The sequence below is a fragment of the Pseudophryne corroboree genome, chromosome 4 (genome assembly GCF_028390025.1).
Source record: "Pseudophryne corroboree isolate aPseCor3 chromosome 4, aPseCor3.hap2, whole genome shotgun sequence".
Lineage (NCBI taxonomy): Eukaryota > Metazoa > Chordata > Amphibia > Anura > Myobatrachidae > Pseudophryne > Pseudophryne corroboree.
The window spans coordinates 46354702-46376769 of record NC_086447.1 but is presented as its reverse complement, the minus strand read 5'-3'; the positions used below and the strand labels follow the sequence as shown (position 1 = coordinate 46376769).

Here is a 22068-nt window from a genome sequence, read left to right as displayed (position 1 = left end):
TTAAAGCGAGCAAAAAACAAAGCCCATCGTGCCTGCCTGGCATTGAGGCGCTTCGCTGACTCTAAATATGCCAGATTCTTATGGTCGGTGAGAATTGAGACCACAAACTTAGCCCCCTCAAGCCAGTGTCTCCACTCCTCGAGTGCATCCTTAATAGCCAACAATTCCCGGTTACCCACGTCATAATTCACCTCGGCAGGCGAAAATTTACGGGAAAAGTAAGCACAGGGATGAAGGCGATTATCAGACACTCCCATCTGAGAGAGCACTGCCCCAATACCCATCTCAGAGGCATCCACCTCCACCACAAAAGGACGCTCTGGATCTGGGTGTCGCAGCACCTTGGCCGAGACAAATGCCCTTTTGAGACGGGCAAAAGCCGCTTTAGCCTCACAAGACCAGTGAGCAACATCCGCCCCTTTCTTAGTGAGTGCCACCAAGGGCGCCACTATAGACGAAAATCCAGCGATAAATCGTCTATAAAAATTCGCAAAGCCCAGGAAATGCTGAAGCGCCTTCAAACTAGTGGGCTGCACCCAATCCAGGACTGCCTGTACCTTGGAACCTTCCATTTGGAAACCTTCTGGGGAGATAATATATCCTAGAAATGCGATTTGCTGAACTTCAAATTCGCACTTCTCCAGCTTCGCCCCAAGCCGGTGGTCTCTGAGTTTCTGGAGGACTAAGCGTACATGCTTCCGATGTTCCTCCAGGGAATGGGAGAAGATTAGGATGTCATCTAAGTATACAACTAAGAATCTATCCAAATATTCCCTGAGTACATCGTTTATGAAATCCTGGAAGAATGCCGGGGCATTACAGAGCCCAAAAGGGTATTAAAGGCAGTCTTCCATTCATCCCCCTCTCTTATTCGGATTAGATTGTACGCCCCGCGTAGGTCAATCTTAGAAAAAATGGTGGCAGTACGAAGCTGGTCAAACCAGACCGAAATGAGAGGCAGTGGGTATGAGTTTTTAATCGTGATACGGTTCAATTCCCTGAAGTCGATGCAGGGTTGCAACGAACCGTCCTTTTTACCCACGAAGAAGAACCCCGACCCAACCGGTGACTGTGAACGTCTGATAAATCCCTTAGCCAAGTTCTCCTGAATGTACTCTGCCTTAGCCTGAGTCTCAGGACGTGACAGGGAGTACAACCTGCTCTTGGGAAGCTTAACATTTGGCAACAAATCAATGGCACAGTCATAGGGGCGATGGGGAGGTAGTACCTCTGCAACTTTTTTGGAGAACACGTCCGCAAAATCTGCATAACACCCTGGCAATCCTGGCAAACTTAGCTGCAAGAGCCTGACTGGAAGGCTCAAGCAACTCCTGAAACAATCAGTACCCCAACTAAGAATCTCCCCAGAGACCCAGTCAAATTGAGGATTGTGGGCCCTTAACCAGGGTAACCCCAACACCAATGGGGCAAAAGTACAGACAGTCACATAAAAGGACAATTTTTCAGAGTGTGTGGCTCCAATAAACAAAGAAATCTGGCTAGTGCAAGAAGTAATTTTAACCCGTTTAACCCACAAATCTCAATTTCCAATGCCAAGGGTAGTAAGGGAACAGAGTGTTTCAGCGTGAATTGGCGTTCCATAAAAACCCCGTCGGCCCCACTGTCCACAAAGGCCTCAGTCTTGACAGTTTGACCGAGGATCTTCAAGGTTACCGGAATGATAAAAGTCTTCTTGGGAAATTCTGACTTCTGGCCTGGCCGGATATTTCCCATCACCCTCAGGCCCTGAAGTTTTCCGGCTTTTCTGGGCATGATACTACCACATGACCTTTATTCCCACAGTACAAACACAACCCCTGCTGTCTCCTCCGCGTCTTCTCACGCGAGGAGAGGCGGGTAGCCCCAATCTGCATAGGCTCCCCGGAAAATTCCTCAGAGTCTGAGGTTCCCTTGGGAAAGAAGGAAACCTCGGTCTCCCTTTCAAGCCTACGCTCTCTCAGCCGTCTATCCACCCGGATGGACAACTGCATGAGCTGATCCAAGCTATCAGGCAAGGGATATTGTACCAGTTGGTCTTTTATCTGGTTAGAAAGACCTCTTCGGTACTGGTGTCTCAGGGCTGGGTCATTCCACTGGGTATCATGGGCCAACCTCCAAAACTCCGTACAGTAAACCTCAACTGGCCTTCGCCCTTGCTTAAAGATCGAAATCTGAGCCTCGGCTGAGGCCGTCTTGTCAGGGTCATCATACAACATGCCCAGTGCCGTAAAAAAAGCATCAACACTTTTAAGCGACGGACAGTCAGGCTGCAACCCATATGCCCAGACCTGTGGGTCTCCTTGTAGCAAGGAAATCACTATGCCCACCCGCTGAATCTCTGACCCAGAAGACTGAGGCCTAAGCCGGAAGTATAGCTTGCAGCTCTCCTTGAAACAAAAGAACTGCGAGCGATCTCCAGATAAACGATCCGGGAGATTTACTTTCGGCTCCTTAATCCCTGAAGGTGCTGCTGCTGCGGGAGCTCTGCCAACGGCCTGGGAGGTGTGCATTTTAATGGACAAATCATTAAATTGTCGAGTCAGGACCTGCACCTGATCGACCACCTGTTGCAACGTATTTTGAGGGGTATGCTCCATATTCCCACAAAATTTCAACAGGATTATTTGGCTGCTGAATATGTTATGCACACCAGTGCCTGCAGGAATGTACTGGTGTCTGAACTGTTATGCACACCAGTGCCTGCAGGAATGTACTGGTATCTGAACGGATAGGGATGCAAAACAAATGAACTCACAGACAGACTGGGGAATATGACATTACGTACACAGAAGGTGATAGGGTAACGAAATAAACACAAAGTGAACAGAGAAGCCCAGAGGCTAAGAAACTGGGTGTCTCCCTAGTATTAGGAATGCTCAGATGGAAAAAGCAAGATGTTGTGTTTTAATACGTAGAGAACCCGAAATGCTGTTGGTAAGGGCAACAGCAGAACCCTAAAGGGTTACCAACGTGTGTGGCAGTAAACTCCATGGTCAGTGATGGAATGATAGACACAAGGAGAGTCTCCACAATCCTAATCCTCACTTGCAGTGCACAGGTTCAGCTTACTGCCACTAAACTCCTGAACAACTTGCACAGTGAGAAAGGATTTAGGCAGGCAAGTCTGAGAATACAGCCGCAAACTTGCTAAGTTCACAGAGTAGCAAAAGAACCCCAGCAAGTTAAACGACTGACTCCAGTCTTACTGCTAGGTCTGGATTGGCAGAGTGTAGTACCAATTTCCCAGGCCTATTTGCAGTAAGCAACAACAAATACAAAGCTACACAGTACTGGCTAACTTTCAAGAACTAACTAACCAACAAAGATTCAGCAGCATCTGCTTAACCTGAGAAGAGGGTTTATAAAGCAGGTGCTGTCCACGCCCCACTCAGACCTCACAGACTGTGAGCACAAAAACCAGCACCGGATCCCCTGCCGTGCACAGAGCCTGTAACCACTGCACAGCAAAAGTCCCGAACCGGAGTATCAGCTGCGCTCAGGTTACTCCGCTAGCACTTGTCTCCCGGTTGCCATGACGACGTGGCAGTACAGGGCAGGAGACCCTAACACATCTCAATTAGACTACTGTAATACCCTCCTCCTTGGTCTCCCAGCAAAAGAATTGCACTGCTTACAGCTGGTGCAAAACACAGCTGCCAGGCTGTTAACCAACCAGCCCCATTCTAGCCACACTTTACTCCCTTCACTGGCTGCCTTTAAGATGGCGAATCATCTTCAAGATTGACTGACGGAGTTTCAAAGCACTTCTTGACCAGGGCCCAAGGTACCTGAAGCAGCTTCAGAACCCATACTGCCCAACTCGATTACTGCGATCTGTAGATGAAGTACTTTTAGCAGTACCTAGAATCTCCCATAATTCATCTGGGGGTCGAGCTTTTAGTCATGCGGCTCCGACTCTATGGAACTCACTTCCCCGCACAGTGCGAGAGGCCCCAACTATAGAATCCTTCACAAGCAGACTTTCCTGTTTACTCAAGCATTTCCGTAATGTCCCTTTTAGTGTCTCCATGCTTCTGTATTTTATGAAAATGTACTTCATTATTTTCTGTACTATATTATGCTACGCTGACATTTTTGTGGTTGCTGCTGAAGAAACTGAATGAGGAGACGTCGTAGTGCCATGTGTCACTTGAGTGGCCAACCTAATCACCAGGAGCTATTTTCATCTCTTAAGATCTGGATCAGTTGGAAAGAAAGACACAGCGTATGACTTAAACAGAGTCATGGTTGGTAAAATGTACTGATCAATATATTGGCACTGTGCTGGGCTAAGGTACATTCCCCCTTCTTTCCCAATGTCATGGCTTGTTCTACTGTATAACTATGGATTGCTTTTTTGCTGTTCCTCTATCTGCTGAAGCAATTAAAGAGAGGCGTTCCACCTTGTTACTACCGCTAGCTTCAGTTGACAGCAGGGCAAATTAAATTAAATTGTTATTGCAGGTGTTGCAATCTCTTGCATGCTGTTGCTGAATGCAAAAAATAGCCTATAGCATCTTCTGCATGTCCCTGTCATTTTTTTTTCAAAGCCCTGTACCATTAAGTTGATGTTGTGAGCAAAGCAGGGGATGTGTTGGAAATCACCCAGCTGTGATGCTCTTACAGCCGAGGAATGGCTTTTCAGCTTAAATGGAACCAAAGTTGAATTTGGTACCGGGAACACAGGACATCAATCAACTGTGTAAACCCCCCTGCATTAATGGCGGATATTAAACGCAGAACTAATACTAGCATAGCAGTGATGGTAACAGTGATCCTCTGTGTGACTGGGTGACAACTGTTATACTTACTTCCCCTTGCAAAGGATTGTTTAATAATTCCTTGATTTTTTTACAGTACTATTAGTAGTCTGCTTGGTCCCCTTCTCGGATGAAGGACCACCCCCAGAAGCAGCAGCAGGCCTAGCACTCAAGATTTCTTCTGAGGAATCCTTGAATGGGGAGGAGTTACCTAGCCTTCACAAACTGGATGCAGGACCACCTCTGATGATTACTGAGGATATTGAAGATGAAGTTGTTCGCAATAGAGATTGCAGGTGCTGGGAACTAGTAGAGAGAAGGGAGCTAGCTGATTCTGGACTTCTTGTTATTTTTTTAGCACCAGCTTTTAATGTTATCAATAATGAGCTTGCTGGAAATGGTGGAGGTTCCTAGATGCTTATTGTCCCTACCTCTGCTTACTGTGGTCCCATAAAGGCTACAGATGGCTTGACAAATGTTGTCAGAATTTGGTAAAAATAATTCCACACATCTGAGGTGGATTTGTTGGTCCTATGTCCAGGCACGACAATGACAATCTTCTTATCATGGCCAAGAGTTACTTCCATTGGTGCCTGACTTACACAAACAACATCCTCATGATGTTCATTAGCATCAGCATCAGCTACGCAAATATCCCCCTCAATCTCCAATTCCACAGTGGCATCCTCAAATTCTATGTCATCAGCTATACTTCTGCTTCTTATCCCCACATTTGCAGAGGGAACAGAAATGGTGGAAGAAGGCTTCATCTTCATTGTGAGTACAGTATCAGAAAAATCAGGATCACACATAGCAATCTTGGACACACAGCCTCTCAGGGATTTGTGACATTTCTGTCTCTGAACGCATAGATTGTTCTACTGCCTTAGTGATTTTCAGGTTTTTTTACATCTATTCTAGACTCCAACTGAATAGGTTTTGCATCATCATGAGAGATAGAAGATGACTCACTGACAGTTGTAGAACCACCTGAGCCTATTCTTGCCACTGCATGTGGTGAAAAGCATGTTGCCAATTTTATGTTTTTCTGCACAAAACCTTCCCTTTATAAGAGCTGTCTTTTTCTTTAACACTGCATATTGTTTTTTTTTTATTTTAGACACACTGGCTTAGACCAGCTATGCCCTTGAGTATCGGCTTTAGTAGATGATGTTGCTGGACTAGCTTCGTCATCATGACTGGTGGCAGCAGTTGGAGTGCTATTTGGTTGCTCTTCTGTAAGCTGATAATTATCCATTTTTCAATTTGCAGATCAATGTCTGGTGTCAGACTGCTTTTATGCAACGTTTTGAGGCACATGCTGCTTGGGTGCTGTGCACAATCCAATCAAATACAACTATTTTTTATTCATATTTGTAGTCAACACCACTGGGCAGGTGCTTTGCTCAAACTGCCTGGCTGCAGACCATTTTTACGCAATGCTCTGAGACACAGTCTACTTCGGTGCAGTGCACAATCCAATCAAACTCAACAATCATTTGTTAATACTTTTTTAACACAACTGGGCAGGTGCTTGGCTCACACTGCCTGTTAGACTGCTTTTATGCAACACTCTGAGGCACTGCATACTGGGGTATGGTGCACAATCCAATTAAAATATAAAAAAAATATTATTTTGAAAAATATATAATTGTATAGGGTCACTGCAGCAGAACAGTAACCTTTGATGGACAAAGCCTTTTGATGGACACAGTCCCTTAGTGCACACAGCCCTTTGATGGACACAGCTCCTCATTGGACACAACCCTTTGATGGAGACAGCCCCTTTAGAGGACACAGCTCTTGGATGGACACAGCCCCTTAGTGCACACAGCCCTTCGATGGACACAGCAACTCAGTGGACACAACCCTTTAATGGTCACAGCCCGTTAGTGAACACAGCACTTCGATGGACACAGACCTTTGATGGACACAGACCCTTAGCGGACACAGTCAATTAGATATAGATATTATATTTTTAGAACTTGCACAGCCATTATAGAACATATCAGCTAACAGTCAGCATGCAGTGAAATGGCGCAGAGTTCTGCATGGAGCTCCTTATATGGAAGCCAAGTCCCACAAGAATTGGATGTCAGGAAGATGATATTTAGCCTCAATGTGGAATCTGAATCTGGTGGGAACACCTGAGCCACAGTTTAGGTGTACTTGGATTACCAATGTTCGAAGCTGCTCAGATTTAAAGCAATCGTAATCACTCATTTCTAATTTTTATATGGTTTTAGATGTATGTAACATGATTTTGAGACAGGTTTTATTTTGGGAACAAATTACAGCTCAGAGTGAAGGATAACACCTAGGCAGCGAGATTGTGGGGTAGGCTTGATTGTCAAATTATCAACAGTGATAGAGATCAGGTTGGTAACTACTATTGACCAGTGTAAATATAATTAATTCTGTTTTGGAAATATTAAGTTTCAGGTGGCAAGAGGACATCCAAGAAAGATTCAGTTATGCAGACCAAAACAGATGGTGACAAATCAGGGGAGAATAGGTAGATTTGAGTATAATCTGCAAACAGATGGAACCTTCATACTGTATTTAAATATGCTCACATCCTTCTTTTATATACATGTTTCCATATTATTTGCCAATGAATAATAAAGACTACAGAGACCATTTGGTTTCAATCCAGTTTGAAACCTAATGTTTTCTGTAGTCTTTCCATCTATTTTATTGGCAAATAATATGGGAACAAGTATATAAAAGAAGGATGTGAGTATATTTAAATATGAAGGTTCCATCATAGTGGGGTCCCAATATGTTTATACTTACCATTTGTAAATATTTATGTTGGAACTATTATGAGTTTATTAAATTACTCTGTATGTGATCCAACGATGTACATGCTGCTAAAGTTATAAGAATCATCAAAGTTCGGCTGTAGAGCGGACATTCTGATCATTAGGGTATGAATTTTACACATGATATAGCCTCTTCCTGCTTGCGGGTCACAGTCAGGAAGTGACATATCGCTATTCGAGGAATGGAACCCCAGGAGTTGGATGACATGCATTCGTTGTGCTGCTCATGGACAGGATGTGACTTATCAGCCTCTTGAGCAGCGGAAGTCTTTGGTATTGTGGATATAACGGTGTTCGTGCCATATCCACGGCAACCAATAACCAATGGAATGCTAAGAAAGTCGATGTGCATCTTGGGTAGGAGGGTAGTGTTAATCTATGGACAATAAACTATCATGGAGTGGATCGTTTTATAAAGGAGAGGGTATGGTTATCCACATTCATTGCGGTAAAGGCCATCAATTCATTTGAACCAATTTGGGATATTTTATATATAAAAAATAAATTTCTATCATTTGTTTTATGGAAAATTGTATAAAACAAGTTGGTGTATAATATATATGCATGCATTTTATTCTTATGAATTGTATCTGTGGTAAATTGGAATAGTAAGGAAGAAAAACTTTGTGATTGGTGGATGTAATCATGTGATTAGGAGGATAGGGTATATAAACCCTAGCTATTTTGTTTAACTCTACACCCTGAGGATGGAAATCATTCCGAAATGTGCCAGTGGTTAAGGATTCCTGACGGTTGATATCCACTCACTGTTAACCCTATTGGCTTTTTAGGGCCTGTTTTTTTCTGGTAACATCTTGGAGAGGCCCCTTATCCCTAACTGGTTTTTCCGGGAGCAGTGTGGTGAGAAGTGCTTTTTTCCTAAAAGCTTTCCATAGAGGCCTTGGGGTTTAGACTGGAACAAACAAACGTTTTAGCCAGATAAGGAAGCTATATGAATTAATTTTTAATTGTTTGGGTATCTATATGGATTTTTTTCTGAGAAAATAAAAAAAAATGTTTTTTAATGTACCCTTGGACATTGGGGGTAATTCTAGAGTTGATCGCAGCAGGAACTTTGTTAGCAATTGGGCAAAACCATGTGCACTGCAGGGGAGGCAGATATAACATGTGCAGAGAGAGTTAGATTTGGCTGTGGTGAGTTCAATCTGCAATCTAAATTGCAGTGTAAAAATAAAGCAGCCAGTATTTACCCTGCACAGAAACAAAATAACCCACCCAAATCTAACTCTCTCTGCACATGTTATATCTGCCTCCCCTGCAGTGCACATGGTTTTGCCCAATTGCTAAAAAATTTCCTGCTGCGATCAACTTGGAATTACCCCCATTGTGTTAATTGCCCATTACATCCATCTGACGGAAGGCGTCTTATTGGCACATTTTGGATTAAAGAACACTTTTGATGCACATAGTGTCTAATGCCTAGGTGAGTGTCATTCTATATCCAAGGTTTTTGCATTACAGTTGGTGGGAAGGGATCAACAATCAGTTAAAAGAAACCTGTATGTGAATGCATCTCACTGAGTTCTGGTGAGTTGGGAGGTTTCTTTTGCAGCAGCAACAGTGCAGCATGTGCTACTGGTTAACTGTATTCTCTTGGTATCCTTCCACATTTATCAACAATACACAGGTCATCATCACCAGGATATTGTTGGGGTGTCTAGCAGCGCTTGAGGACCGTTCTCCAATTGTTTGTATATATGCTGATTAAGATTTGGTGCTCAGGACTGTGTTGCAGCTAAAAGGGTGCAAGTCATTTCATTTGATATCTGTTACCTGTGTCCATGTTTCCTAGTCATTGCCTAAGGCCCATAATGACAGGAAGTGACATCAAAAGTGGGTAATTTTGTTAATATGTTAAACCCCATTGCCTAATCAGTAGCATAATAACCTATTAAGATAAATTAAAACATATGCATTCACATAATACTAAAAACACAATTTATAACATTTAAAATACAGTAAGCTGAAAATCTAAAAAACATGAAACCAAAAAAAATGTCTGTTTGTATACTTCCGGTTTCATTGTGTATTCCCGTTTGATACTGTCCTCTAATTTTGGAGGACAGAAAGTGGAGCAGTCATTACTATTTGGAGGATCCAGTCATTACTGTTTATCATTGAGACCACCTATACAGTCTATGCCACCGGGACCGGAAATGGATTTGTCATGGATCGAATGTGGTCTTCTCAGAGGACAGGAAGTAGGGCAATAGGTCAGAAAGTTTGTTACTTCTCTATGCAGCAATGTGCAACATTAAACCCGCAGAGACTGGAAGATGCATGGCCCGTGGACTGGAAGTGGTCATGTTGGAATCAATATTTTGCTAACAAATGGTGTCCATAGTAACTTATGCAATCATCTTGTGGCTGGGGTGACAAAGACCATGGATCAGAAATGATGTGGCCAGTGTCCAAAATGTTAATTAAACATCTCCATGGTAACCCCTAATAGTTTTTTGTAAATAATCTTCATTTTTAAAAAAACATATAAAATTCACAATAAGAAATACATATAAATAATAATGACAAGATATTTTAAAATAGTAAACTATATTATAAAAACATGAAAAAATGCAAAAAAAGAGGTGCTGTAAAAACCATTTTAATTCAAAATCTTTGTTAAGAGGGATAATATACACATGTGCCTAGCCCCGCCAGCGAGCGTAAAGAGGCGCTCCCATTTACTTTGAATGGAACGTGTGCACATCTATGATGCACGCATGTTCCATTCGTTCCCGGAAGTGCATCTCGCCGGGTGCACTGAGTCGCAGACGGAGCCACGATTAGAACGGCTCCATCAGAAGCGTGAGATGCCTAGCTTAAGTGAGCTGACAGGTCCCATGTAACTTCACTAGCATCCAGTGAACCAGGAGACTGTGTTGTTTAATTTGATATGCAACATTTGTATAGCATTGATGATCAAATTTGAGCCTCTTGTCTTATCCAATAACAGTTACTATCGCAATGTGTACTTACCAACGCTCAGACCTAGATGTAAAAATCAGTTTCAACTGATCCATTACTTCAGCTTCTCATGCTCAATCCCAGAGCAAACTTTGTCCCAGGTCCAGCTCTCTCAGCACATAGTTGGACAGTAATCTGCACAGTACTTCCCTATACCCTTGCATTGTTAGACATCTCCATTTTCTTATTCAATGCTTAAACATCAATTTACAGCTTCTTCTACAAATAGATGAACTGGGGCGGTGTGGCTGTATACATGCCTACAGTTCAATTGTCTATATGGGCAAAGAGCCATATTTACTTCCATAGATGCAAAGCAACCAACTTGCAAGCTACTCTGAATCAACCCTCAGCTTCCTTTCAAGTCCAGATATTTAGTCTTATGTGTTTCTGATCAGTGAGGTATAGTAATTAATTTCACACAATATATATTACAATTTACAAAAAGATCACATTAATTAGTTGTATGGACCTTTCTAAAGTCTTTGAGTGATTGTCTCCACCGGATCTCCGTCTTCAGGATAACAACGTCTGCAACTGAGCCAGAATTTGGTTCCTTGTTGGAGAATTGCAGAGAGACAAGTCCTTAGCCTGGCTGTTACATAGATCAGGTACACAGAATGCAGAGTTGGAAAAACATTCATAATAAAATGAATTCCTACATCATCCAGTGATCCCAGATATAGCCATAAAGTAACACGGGCGACAAAATAAAAGATGTAACTAAATAATGAGAAAGCTGAGAACTTTATAATCTTGTAATAAGTGTCCAGTTGTCCTGTTACAGCTCTGTCACAACTCATCCTTTTCATGTGATGGCACAGAACGGAAATAAGAAGGACGGATGACATGACGTACACGAGAAATAGCGCAGTGTCCCATAGTAAAGATGTATACATGTTAGTTTCACTTACTTCCTTTATGTATGTTGTGTTCAATACATTCTGAGGCAATGTAATAATAGCAATTAATACAAATATTGCAAAGTAACAAATTGGAATCAGCACATAGGCAATAATTAGACAGACGACCCTCTGTAATATCATCATCTTCAGACGTCGAAAGAAGGCATTGTGTGAGTTGTAGATCTTCAGACAGAAGACAACAGTGAGAAGGTTTACTAAACAGATGCCGACATAGAAGGAGACTTCATAAATAAAGTAAACAATCGCCATATATATTATATGTCTTTTTATAAAGAACTTGTCAAAAAAGATGTCCAGTAGGTATACAGATTGGTAGATAATCCTTGTGATCCCGAGGGAGGTGAGAATTTGGTCAGTCGCCATCACTGGTCTTTGTTTTATCCAGTCGGTGGCAATCACAGACACGATAAATCCATTTATCACTAGTGCAGCTGTACAGGTGATTCCTGATGCAACAGCCCAACTCAGATGTACATTATATTCTTCATCCATTGACCTGTTCATGACTTCAGTGATAGAAGAGATCTCTCGTAATGAACAACAATACAGGTGAGTCCTGAGTTACAGGTCAGTCTCTTTATATCACTGCATAATGCAAATAATAATGTAAAACATTGCAGCTGTTCCTGCTTATACAAATACTGTATGCAAGTCATGTGTAAATTTTACTAAGTGTCCCCTGTTGGATGTTATTATAAGGCAATGGAAAAACATAAATGTAACACTAAAAAAATTACATTTTATAAGCACCATATTTTTATAATGAATTTTAAAGCTAGAATGATCTAGATATACTTATTTATTTATAAATATGCAAAGAAATATATGAAATAATGACTTTGTGAGACATGATTGTGAGACATAATATATCTATCTATATCTATCTATCTATATACATATATATATACTGTATATATATATATATATATATAATTCCAAATAAGGGGAGCACTCACCAGTCTTCAAGAAGGTATAAATTTTATTCAGGTCATCAATGACAAGCAGGTTAGATCGACGTTTCGGTCATGTTTCTGACCTTTGTCAGGATACCAGTACAGTGAACTGGTGCTACCTAAATACCCCCATAAGTCCCACCTCCCAATTAATCATAGCAACTCCCCCACACCCCATAACAAAAGATAATGTCATTAATTTATGTTATCAAATGAATCAACATACATACATGTAATAGAGAACAAGAGATCATATCAAATATCAGGCATAAATAATGTTATACTGACCTCCTCATGTAGTCACAAGCATGCAGTCACACACTATCAGCTTCGCGTGTGGCGTGCGTTCCACTGCGGCCCGTACTTCCGGTCCGTGGAACGCACATCCAGTACTTCCGGGATATAGATCCCGGGGTGTGCATAGATGTTGCCAGGTAACCATGTGAAGATGCGTCGTCATGTGCCATTAAGGCACTTCCTGTGCGCACGATAGTAGGGAAGTTATGTATCAACATAATATGGTTGCTTAGCAACCGTTATCGTCAGTGTGGATTCACAGGTCACCATATCAAAGCAAGAGCAATGTAGATCTATATAAAACGGGTTGTTATATCATGATCAGTGATATAGAGTAAAGAAAGGGCATCACATACCCAGATCTGAATTTAGATATAAACAAATAAATAAATAAAGAGCGATGTCCCACTAGTCATATACTAGGGGTAATGATATATTATATTATAAGTATCCCCTTCTAAAGCTATAAGTTGATAATTGCTATTAGGTTCCCGTGGTCATTGCTGAAATGTGTGTGACTACAAATAGTGACCACTTGGGGGGTAAGTAGGTTGGTGGGCGGTAGGTCGTTTGGGGTATCATTTAACATAAGTATAAATAGAGGTTCCAAAGAATGAATTCCAAAAAATAAATATCACATACAAAGATAGATAATCAGATACCATCCAGGTATATATTGGATATTTATATCTCATTAGTATTTGGTTTCAAGGATTGTATAGAAAAAATTCAAAAGAACCGACGACAGGAACAAAAATATATAAAAATAGAAAAAAGGAAAGAAAAAAGAAAAAATAGAATTATGTTAATTATATATAAAAAAATTTCAGAACAGTCCCACATGGAGGGTTAATGTGAGGTAAACCAACACGGAGTATCCTTTATAAAAAGATACTATAGTGTATTCCATCATTAAGGCCTCGTGGTCTTATTGTGTCCAGTCTGTATATCCAGGCGGCTTCTCGCTTCAATAGCAATTTTGCTCGGTCACCACCTCTTCTCGGTGCCTCCACTCTGTCTATTACCATACTTCTTAAGGATGCCAAAGAGTGTTTTGCCTCACAGAAGTGTCTACCAACAGGTTTGTCCGAGGTGCCACTTGATATTGCATTCCTGATGGAGAGACGGTGGTTGGCCATCCTCTCACGGAATGGACGAACCGTCTTCCCCACATATACCAGGGAACATGGGCATGTCAGGGTGTATACCACATAGTCAGAGGTACATGTCAATCTATGACGGATGGTTATTTTTTCTCCCGTATGTGGGTGATGGAAAAACTGGCCCGTGGTCATGCTTCTGCATGTGGTGCAGTTGATGCATTTGAAGCACCCTAATTTTTTGGGTATCTGCCACATATTGGATGTTTGCTGTACCATCCTGTCGGGCTGCATCAGTATATCTTTCAGATTGTGTGCACGTCTGAAACTGAGTAGTGGTTTGTCAGGTAATTTTTTCCTGAGTACGGGGTCCGTTTTGACCACTGGCCATAGGTTTCTAACTGCTCTCCGGATAACCGGACCTGCTGTGTTAAAGGTTGTAGAGATGACAAATGGATTATCCTTCTTATGTTTTTTATGTGAGGCTCCCCTATAGATGTTTTTGGCTTTATATAGGCATCTCATGATGGTCTTTTTGTCATACCCTCTTTTTTCAAATCTTTTTTTCATCTCATCTAGTTGCTTGACAGCTACTTCTTCATCTGAGTTGTTTCTGAGGACCCTTAGGAATTGAGATATTGGTAGATTCTGCTTCAATGGTCCAGGGTGGTGACTGTCAAAAGACAGTAGGTTGTTCCTGTCAGTCGGTTTTCTATACAATTTGAAACCATAGCCATCATTGGTGGTGTAAATACTGACATCCAGGAAGTCCACAGTATCAGTACTGGAGTGCATTGTAAATCTAATTGTGGAATCTAGGGCATTGAGATGCTCAACCATGTTCACCAGGGCCTCCTGGGTACCCACCCATATCAGAAAAACATCGTCTATAAATCTTCGATAGAAGGCGATACTATCTCCAAACGGCGGTATGATGTTAGTGGTCTCATATGCATCCATAAAGAGGTTTGCATACGACGGGGCTATGTTACTCCCCATCGCTGTCCCGGCCGTTTGAAGATAGTATCGCCCTCCGTAGGAGAAATAGTTGCAATTCAAAATCAATTCCAACAGATCCATCAGAAAATCTATCGGGGGTTGACCCCTATGTGATGCGGTCAGTGCTCGTTTGGTCATGGCTAGACCTTGGTTATGAGGGATCACCGTGTATAGTGAGGCCACATCCATAGTGACCAGAATCCTCTGGCCAGTATGGGTCTGTTGATTCAATAATCTTAGAAAGTCTTCAGTGTCTTTTAGATAGCTGTTGGTCTTCTTAACACAGACTTGTAAAAAACTGTCTACATATTGTGCTACTTTAGAGAAGAGTGAATTGCGTGCGGAAATTATTGGACGGCCAGGAGGTCTGTCCAAAGTCTTATGTATTTTAGGTATCACGTATAGGATAGGAGTAATAGGGAAGTCTGTTTTAAGAAAAGCAACAGTATCCTCATCTATCCAGTTCTGAGTGAATGCCATGTCTAGGACATTATCTAGCCTTTTCTTAAAGACTACACCAGGATCCCCCGGTAATAGTCTATAAGTTCCTGCATCAGCAAGTTGTCTCCGTACTTCTGCATCATAATCTGTGGTGTTCAGTATTACAACTGCTCCCCCCTTGTCTGCGGGTCTCACAGTAATGCTGGAGTTGTTTCTAATCTCATATAGTGCCTTCCTCTCAATGGCCGAAAGATTGTGTCTAATCATTTTTTGTTTAGTCAGTGATTTTTTGACTTCTGAGTCAAGCATTCTGGTGAACGTTCTAATGCTAGAGTTATAGGATATTGGATCATATGTACTTTTATTTTTAAATGGATTAGCTGTCTCAGTCATAGGTTTATCATTGGCAAATTTTTCTGCTAATCTCAGTTTCCTACTGGTCTTAAATGTATCAATTGACCAATTAAAGTCATCAAATTTGGGGGTGGGGATAAAACTTAAACCCCTAGAGAGGACACTCATTTCCGCTGGTGTAAGTTTATGTGAAGATAAATTAATTACTAATTCTTCTGGGCTTTGGTCGTTTTTTTCTTTTCTTTTGTAGTTGCCCCGCCGGAGGTGGGGCCTTCTATGTTTAAATTCTGTTCACCAAATCGCGATCGTGTGTTAGCTCTTGGTAATGGGGGTTTTTTATATGCCTGGGAGTCAGAGGAATCCCTCTCAGAGGAGGAGTAACTCTCAAACTGTGGGCGGTCCTGTCTAAACCTATTGCCTCTATATCTAGAGGAGGAGTTGTCATTACCCACCAACCACCTATATACTCTGTGATCTTTATAGTCTCTATCAACTTTTTCTAGTTTGGCTCTCTTAAAAGTGATCAAATCCTTACGATGTTTGTCAATATGTTGTTTAAGTTTAGTCAACCACTGTTGTGTGTTATCCTTCTGTAGGGTCTCAACCGCTATTGGTTTGAAGTCAACGATTTCTGTTCTCAATTTTTTTAAATTCGCTACCCACCTCCTCAATAACTAGTAAAAGTAAATCAAACGAACATTTATTTAAAATAGAACACCATTTGCTGCAGAAAGCTGGGTTACCTCTCCCAATTGTGGGGGTATTGTTGAGACGAAAGCCTCTAGGTATCTGTTTTTTACGGAAATAATCCGAAAGGAACTGCCCATGCAGCAAAAGGTCAATCTCACGTTTCTCAAGGTTTAGTAATTTGTGATATATGTCAATAACACTCCCAGCTGGTATTTGTTCAAAATCATTAAATTCAGACAGTACCCTTTCTGCATCATCATCAGTAAATACTAATACATCACGTTCAGCAGCTAATAGTAATTCTGTTGAAACAATCCCTTCCATAGAGGTAATTTACACCACCAATTAGGCTTCCAAAAAAGAAGAATGTTACAAGGAGGACGTCAAGAGACCTCTTTATATAAAAAAGGAAAAAATAGAAAAATTGAAAAAATTAAAAAAAAGGAGAAAAAAGAAAAAATCAAAAACGACAAACAAAAATAGACAGTCCACTGTCGTCCAGTTTCCATAGAAGCCACCAGTACAATCCACTGGAAATTCAAGAATCATCCAAATTCAATCCATCAATATTAATGTTCCATTTAAATGAGGATATATGGTCACTGGTGCAGGACCAGATTTGGAAACAGGTTACAAATCATTACATACAGATAGAGGGTCCGCACTCACGTTAGAGCAGTCATATGCTGGGGTGACATCCAATGAGGGAAAAGAATTCCAACTCCAATGTAATTCCAAATAAGGGGAGCACTCACCAGTCTTCAAGAAGGTATAAATTTTATTCAGGTCATCAATGACAAGCAGGTTAGATCGACGTTTCGGTCATGTTTCTGACCTTTGTCAGGATACCAGTACAGTGAACTGGTGCTACCTAAATACCCCCATAAGTCCCACCTCCCAATTAATCATAGCAACTCCCCCACACCCCATAACAAAAGATAATGTCATTAATTTATGTTATCAAATGAATCAACATACATACATGTAATAGAGAACAAGAGATCATATCAAATATCAGGCATAAATAATGTTATACTGACCTCCTCATGTAGTCACAAGCATGCAGTCACACACTATCAGCTTCGCGTGTGGCGTGCGTTCCACTGCGGCCCGTACTTCCGGTCCGTGGAACGCACATCCAGTACTTCCGGGATATAGATCCCGGGGTGTGCATAGATGTTGCCAGGTAACCATGTGAAGATGCGTCGTCATGTGCCATTAAGGCACTTCCTGTGCGCACGATAGTAGGGAAGTTATGTATCAACATAATATGGTTGCTTAGCAACCGTTATCGTCAGTGTGGATTCACAGGTCACCATATCAAAGCAAGAGCAATGTAGATCTATATAAAACGGGTTGTTATATCATGATCAGTGATATAGAGTAAAGAAAGGGCATCACATACCCAGATCTGAATTTAGATATAAACAAATAAATAAATAAAGAGCGATGTCCCACTAGTCATATACTAGGGGTAATGATATATTATATTATAAGTATCCCCTTCTAAAGCTATAAGTTGATAATTGCTATTAGGTTCCCGTGGTCATTGCTGAAATGTGTGTGACTACAAATAGTGACCACTTGGGGGGTAAGTAGGTTGGTGGGCGGTAGGTCGTTTGGGGTATCATTTAACATAAGTATAAATAGAGGTTCCAAAGAATGAATTCCAAAAAATAAATATCACATACAAAGATAGATAATCAGATACCATCCAGGTATATATTGGATATTTATATCTCATTAGTATTTGGTTTCAAGGATTGTATAGAAAAAATTCAAAAGAACCGACGACAGGAACAAAAATATATAAAAATAGAAAAAAGGAAAGAAAAAAGAAAGGATACTCCGTGTTGGTTTACCTCACATTAACCCTCCATGTGGGACTGTTCTGAAATTTTTTTATATATAATAACATAATTCTATTTTTTCTTTTTTCTTTCCTTTTTTCTATTTTTATATATTTTTGTTCCTGTCGTCGGTTCTTTTGAATTTTTTCTATACAATCCTTGAAACCAAATACTAATGAGATATAAATATCCAATATATACCTGGATGGTATCTGATTATCTATCTTTGTATGTGATATTTATTTTTTGGAATTCATTCTTTGGAACCTCTATTTATACTTATGTTAAATGATACCCCAAACGACCTACCGCCCACCAACCTACTTACCCCCCAAGTGGTCACTATTTGTAGTCACACACATTTCAGCAATGACCACGGGAACCTAATAGCAATTATCAACTTATAGCTTTAGAAGGGGATACTTATAATATAATATATCATTACCCCTAGTATATGACTAGTGGGACATCGCTCTTTATTTATTTATTTGTTTATATCTAAATTCAGATCTGGGTATGTGATGCCCTTTCTTTACTCTATATCACTGATCATGATATAACAACCCGTTTTATATAGATCTACATTGCTCTTGCTTTGATATGGTGACCTGTGAATCCACACTGACGATAACGGTTGCTAAGCAACCATATTATGTTGATACATAACTTCCCTACTATCGTGCGCACAGGAAGTGCCTTAATGGCACATGACGACGCATCTTCACATGGTTACCTGGCAACATCTATGCACACCCCGGGATCTATATCCCGGAAGTACTGGATGTGCGTTCCACGGACCGGAAGTACGGGCCGCAGTGGAACGCACGCCACACGCGAAGCTGATAGTGTGTGACTGCATGCTTGTGACTACATGAGGAGGTCAGTATAACATTATTTATGCCTGATATTTGATATGATCTCTTGTTCTCTATTACATGTATGTATGTTGATTCATTTGATAACATAAATTAATGACATTATCTTTTGTTATGGGGTGTGGGGGAGTTGCTATGATTAATTGGGAGGTGGGACTTATGGGGGTATTTAGGTAGCACCAGTTCACTGTACTGGTATCCTGACAAAGGTCAGAAACATGACCGAAACGTCGATCTAACCTGCTTGTCATTGATGACCTGAATAAAATTTATACCTTCTTGAAGACTGGTGAGTGCTCCCCTTATTTGGAATTACATTGGAGTTGGAATTCTTTTCCCTCATTGGATGTCACCCCAGCATATGACTGCTCTAACGTGAGTGCGGACCCTCTATCTGTATGTAATGATTTGTAACCTGTTTCCAAATCTGGTCCTGCACCAGTGACCATATATCCTCATTTAAATGGAACATTAATATTGATGGATTGAATTTGGATGATTCTTGAATTTCCAGTGGATTGTACTGGTGGCTTCTATGGAAACTGGACGACAGTGGACTGTCTATTTTTGTTTGTCGTTTTTGATTTTTTCTTTTTTCTCCTTTTTTTAATTTTTTCAATTTTTCTATTTTTTCCTTTTTTATATAAAGAGGTCTCTTGACGTCCTCCTTGTAACATTCTTCTTTTTTGGAAGCCTAATTGGTGGTGTAAATTACCTCTATGGAAGGGATTGTTTCAACAGAATTACTATTAGCTGCTGAACGTGATGTATTAGTATTTACTGATGATGATGCAGAAAGGGTACTGTCTGAATTTAATGATTTTGAACAAATACCAGCTGGGAGTGTTATTGACATATATCACAAATTACTAAACCTTGAGAAACGTGAGATTGACCTTTTGCTGCATGGGCAGTTCCTTTCGGATTATTTCCGTAAAAAACAGATACCTAGAGGCTTTCGTCTCAACAATACCCCCACAATTGGGAGAGGTAACCCAGCTTTCTGCAGCAAATGGTGTTCTATTTTAAATAAATGTTCGTTTGATTTACTTTTACTAGTTATTGAGGAGGTGGGTAGCGAATTAAAAAAATTGAGAACAGAAATCGTTGACTTCAAACCAATAGCGGTTGAGACCCTACAGAAGGATAACACACAACAGTGGTTGACTAAACTTAAACAACATATTGACAAACATCGTAAGGATTTGATCACTTTTAAGAGAGCCAAACTAGAAAAAGTTGATAGAGACTATAAAGATCACAGAGTATATAGGTGGTTGGTGGGTAATGACAACTCCTCCTCTAGATATAGAGGCAATAGGTTTAGACAGGACCGCCCACAGTTTGAGAGTTACTCCTCCTCTGAGAGGGATTCCTCTGACTCCCAGGCATATAAAAAAACCCCATTACCAAGAGCTAACACACGATCGCGATTTGGTGAACAGAATTTAAACATAGAAGGCCCCACCTCCGGCGGGGCAACTACAAAAGAAAAGAAAAAAACGACCAAAGCCCAGAAGAATTAGTAATTAATTTATCTTCACATAAACTTACACCAGCGGAAATGAGTGTCCTCTCTAGGGGTTTAAGTTTTATCCCCACCCCCAAATTTGATGACTTTAATTGGTCAATTGATACATTTAAGACCAGTAGGAAACTGAGATTAGCAGAAAAATTTGCCAATGATAAACCTATGACTGAGACAGCTAATCCATTTAAAAATAAAAGTACATATGATCCAATATCCTATAACTCTAGCATTAGAACGTTCACCAGAATGCTTGACTCAGAAGTCAAAAAATCACTGACTAAACAAAAAATGATTAGACACAATCTTTCGGCCATTGAGAGGAAGGCACTATATGAGATTAGAAACAACTCCAGCATTACTGTGAGACCCGCAGACAAGGGGGGAGCAGTTGTAATACTGAACACCACAGATTATGATGCAGAAGTACGGAGACAACTTGCTGATGCAGGAACTTATAGACTATTACCGGGGGATCCTGGTGTAGTCTTTAAGAAAAGGCTAGATAATGTCCTAGACATGGCATTCACTCAGAACTGGATAGATGAGGATACTGTTGCTTTTCTTAAAACAGACTTCCCTATTACTCCTATCCTATACGTGATACCTAAAATACATAAGACTTTGGACAGACCTCCTGGCCGTCCAATAATTTCCGCACGCAATTCACTCTTCTCTAAAGTAGCACAATATGTAGACAGTTTTTTACAAGTCTGTGTTAAGAAGACCAACAGCTATCTAAAAGACACTGAAGACTTTCTAAGATTATTGAATCAACAGACCCATACTGGCCAGAGGATTCTGGTCACTATGGATGTGGCCTCACTATACACGGTGATCCCTCATAACCAAGGTCTAGCCATGACCAAACGAGCACTGACCGCATCACATAGGGGTCAACCCCCGATAGATTTTCTGATGGATCTGTTGGAATTGATTTTGAATTGCAACTATTTCTCCTACGGAGGGCGATACTATCTTCAAACGGCCGGGACAGCGATGGGGAGTAACATAGCCCCGTCGTATGCAAACCTCTTTATGGATGCATATGAGACCACTAACATCATACCGCCGTTTGGAGATAGTATCGCCTTCTATCGAAGATTTATAGACGATGTTTTTCTGATATGGGTGGGTACCCAGGAGGCCCTGGTGAACATGGTTGAGCATCTCAATGCCCTAGATTCCACAATTAGATTTACAATGCACTCCAGTACTGATACTGTGGACTTCCTGGATGTCAGTATTTACACCACCAATGATGGCTATGGTTTCAAATTGTATAGAAAACCGACTGACAGGAACAACCTACTGTCTTTTGACAGTCACCACCCTGGACCATTGAAGCAGAATCTACCAATATCTCAATTCCTAAGGGTCCTCAGAAACAACTCAGATGAAGAAGTAGCTGTCAAGCAACTAGATGAGATGAAAAAAAGATTTGAAAAAAGAGGGTATGACAAAAAGACCATCATGAGATGCCTA

The 22068-nt window shown here is 40.8% G+C and overlaps 1 protein-coding gene across 1 annotated transcript; it reads right to left on the bottom strand.

Moving 5' to 3' along the window:
- Window positions 1–11046: 11046 nt before the first annotated feature.
- LOC134910815 (taste receptor type 2 member 43-like) lies at window positions 11047–12000 on the bottom strand. The gene has a single exon (XM_063919198.1). The coding sequence runs from the start codon at window positions 11998–12000 to the stop codon at window positions 11047–11049; it is 954 nt and encodes a 317-aa protein (XP_063775268.1).
- Between the last annotated feature and the right edge of the window lie 10068 nt (window positions 12001–22068).

Coding starts and splice junctions, on each gene's coding strand:
- LOC134910815 (XM_063919198.1), bottom strand. CDS start 12,000: ATGAACAGGTCAATGGATGAAGAATATAATGTACATCTGAGTTGGGCT.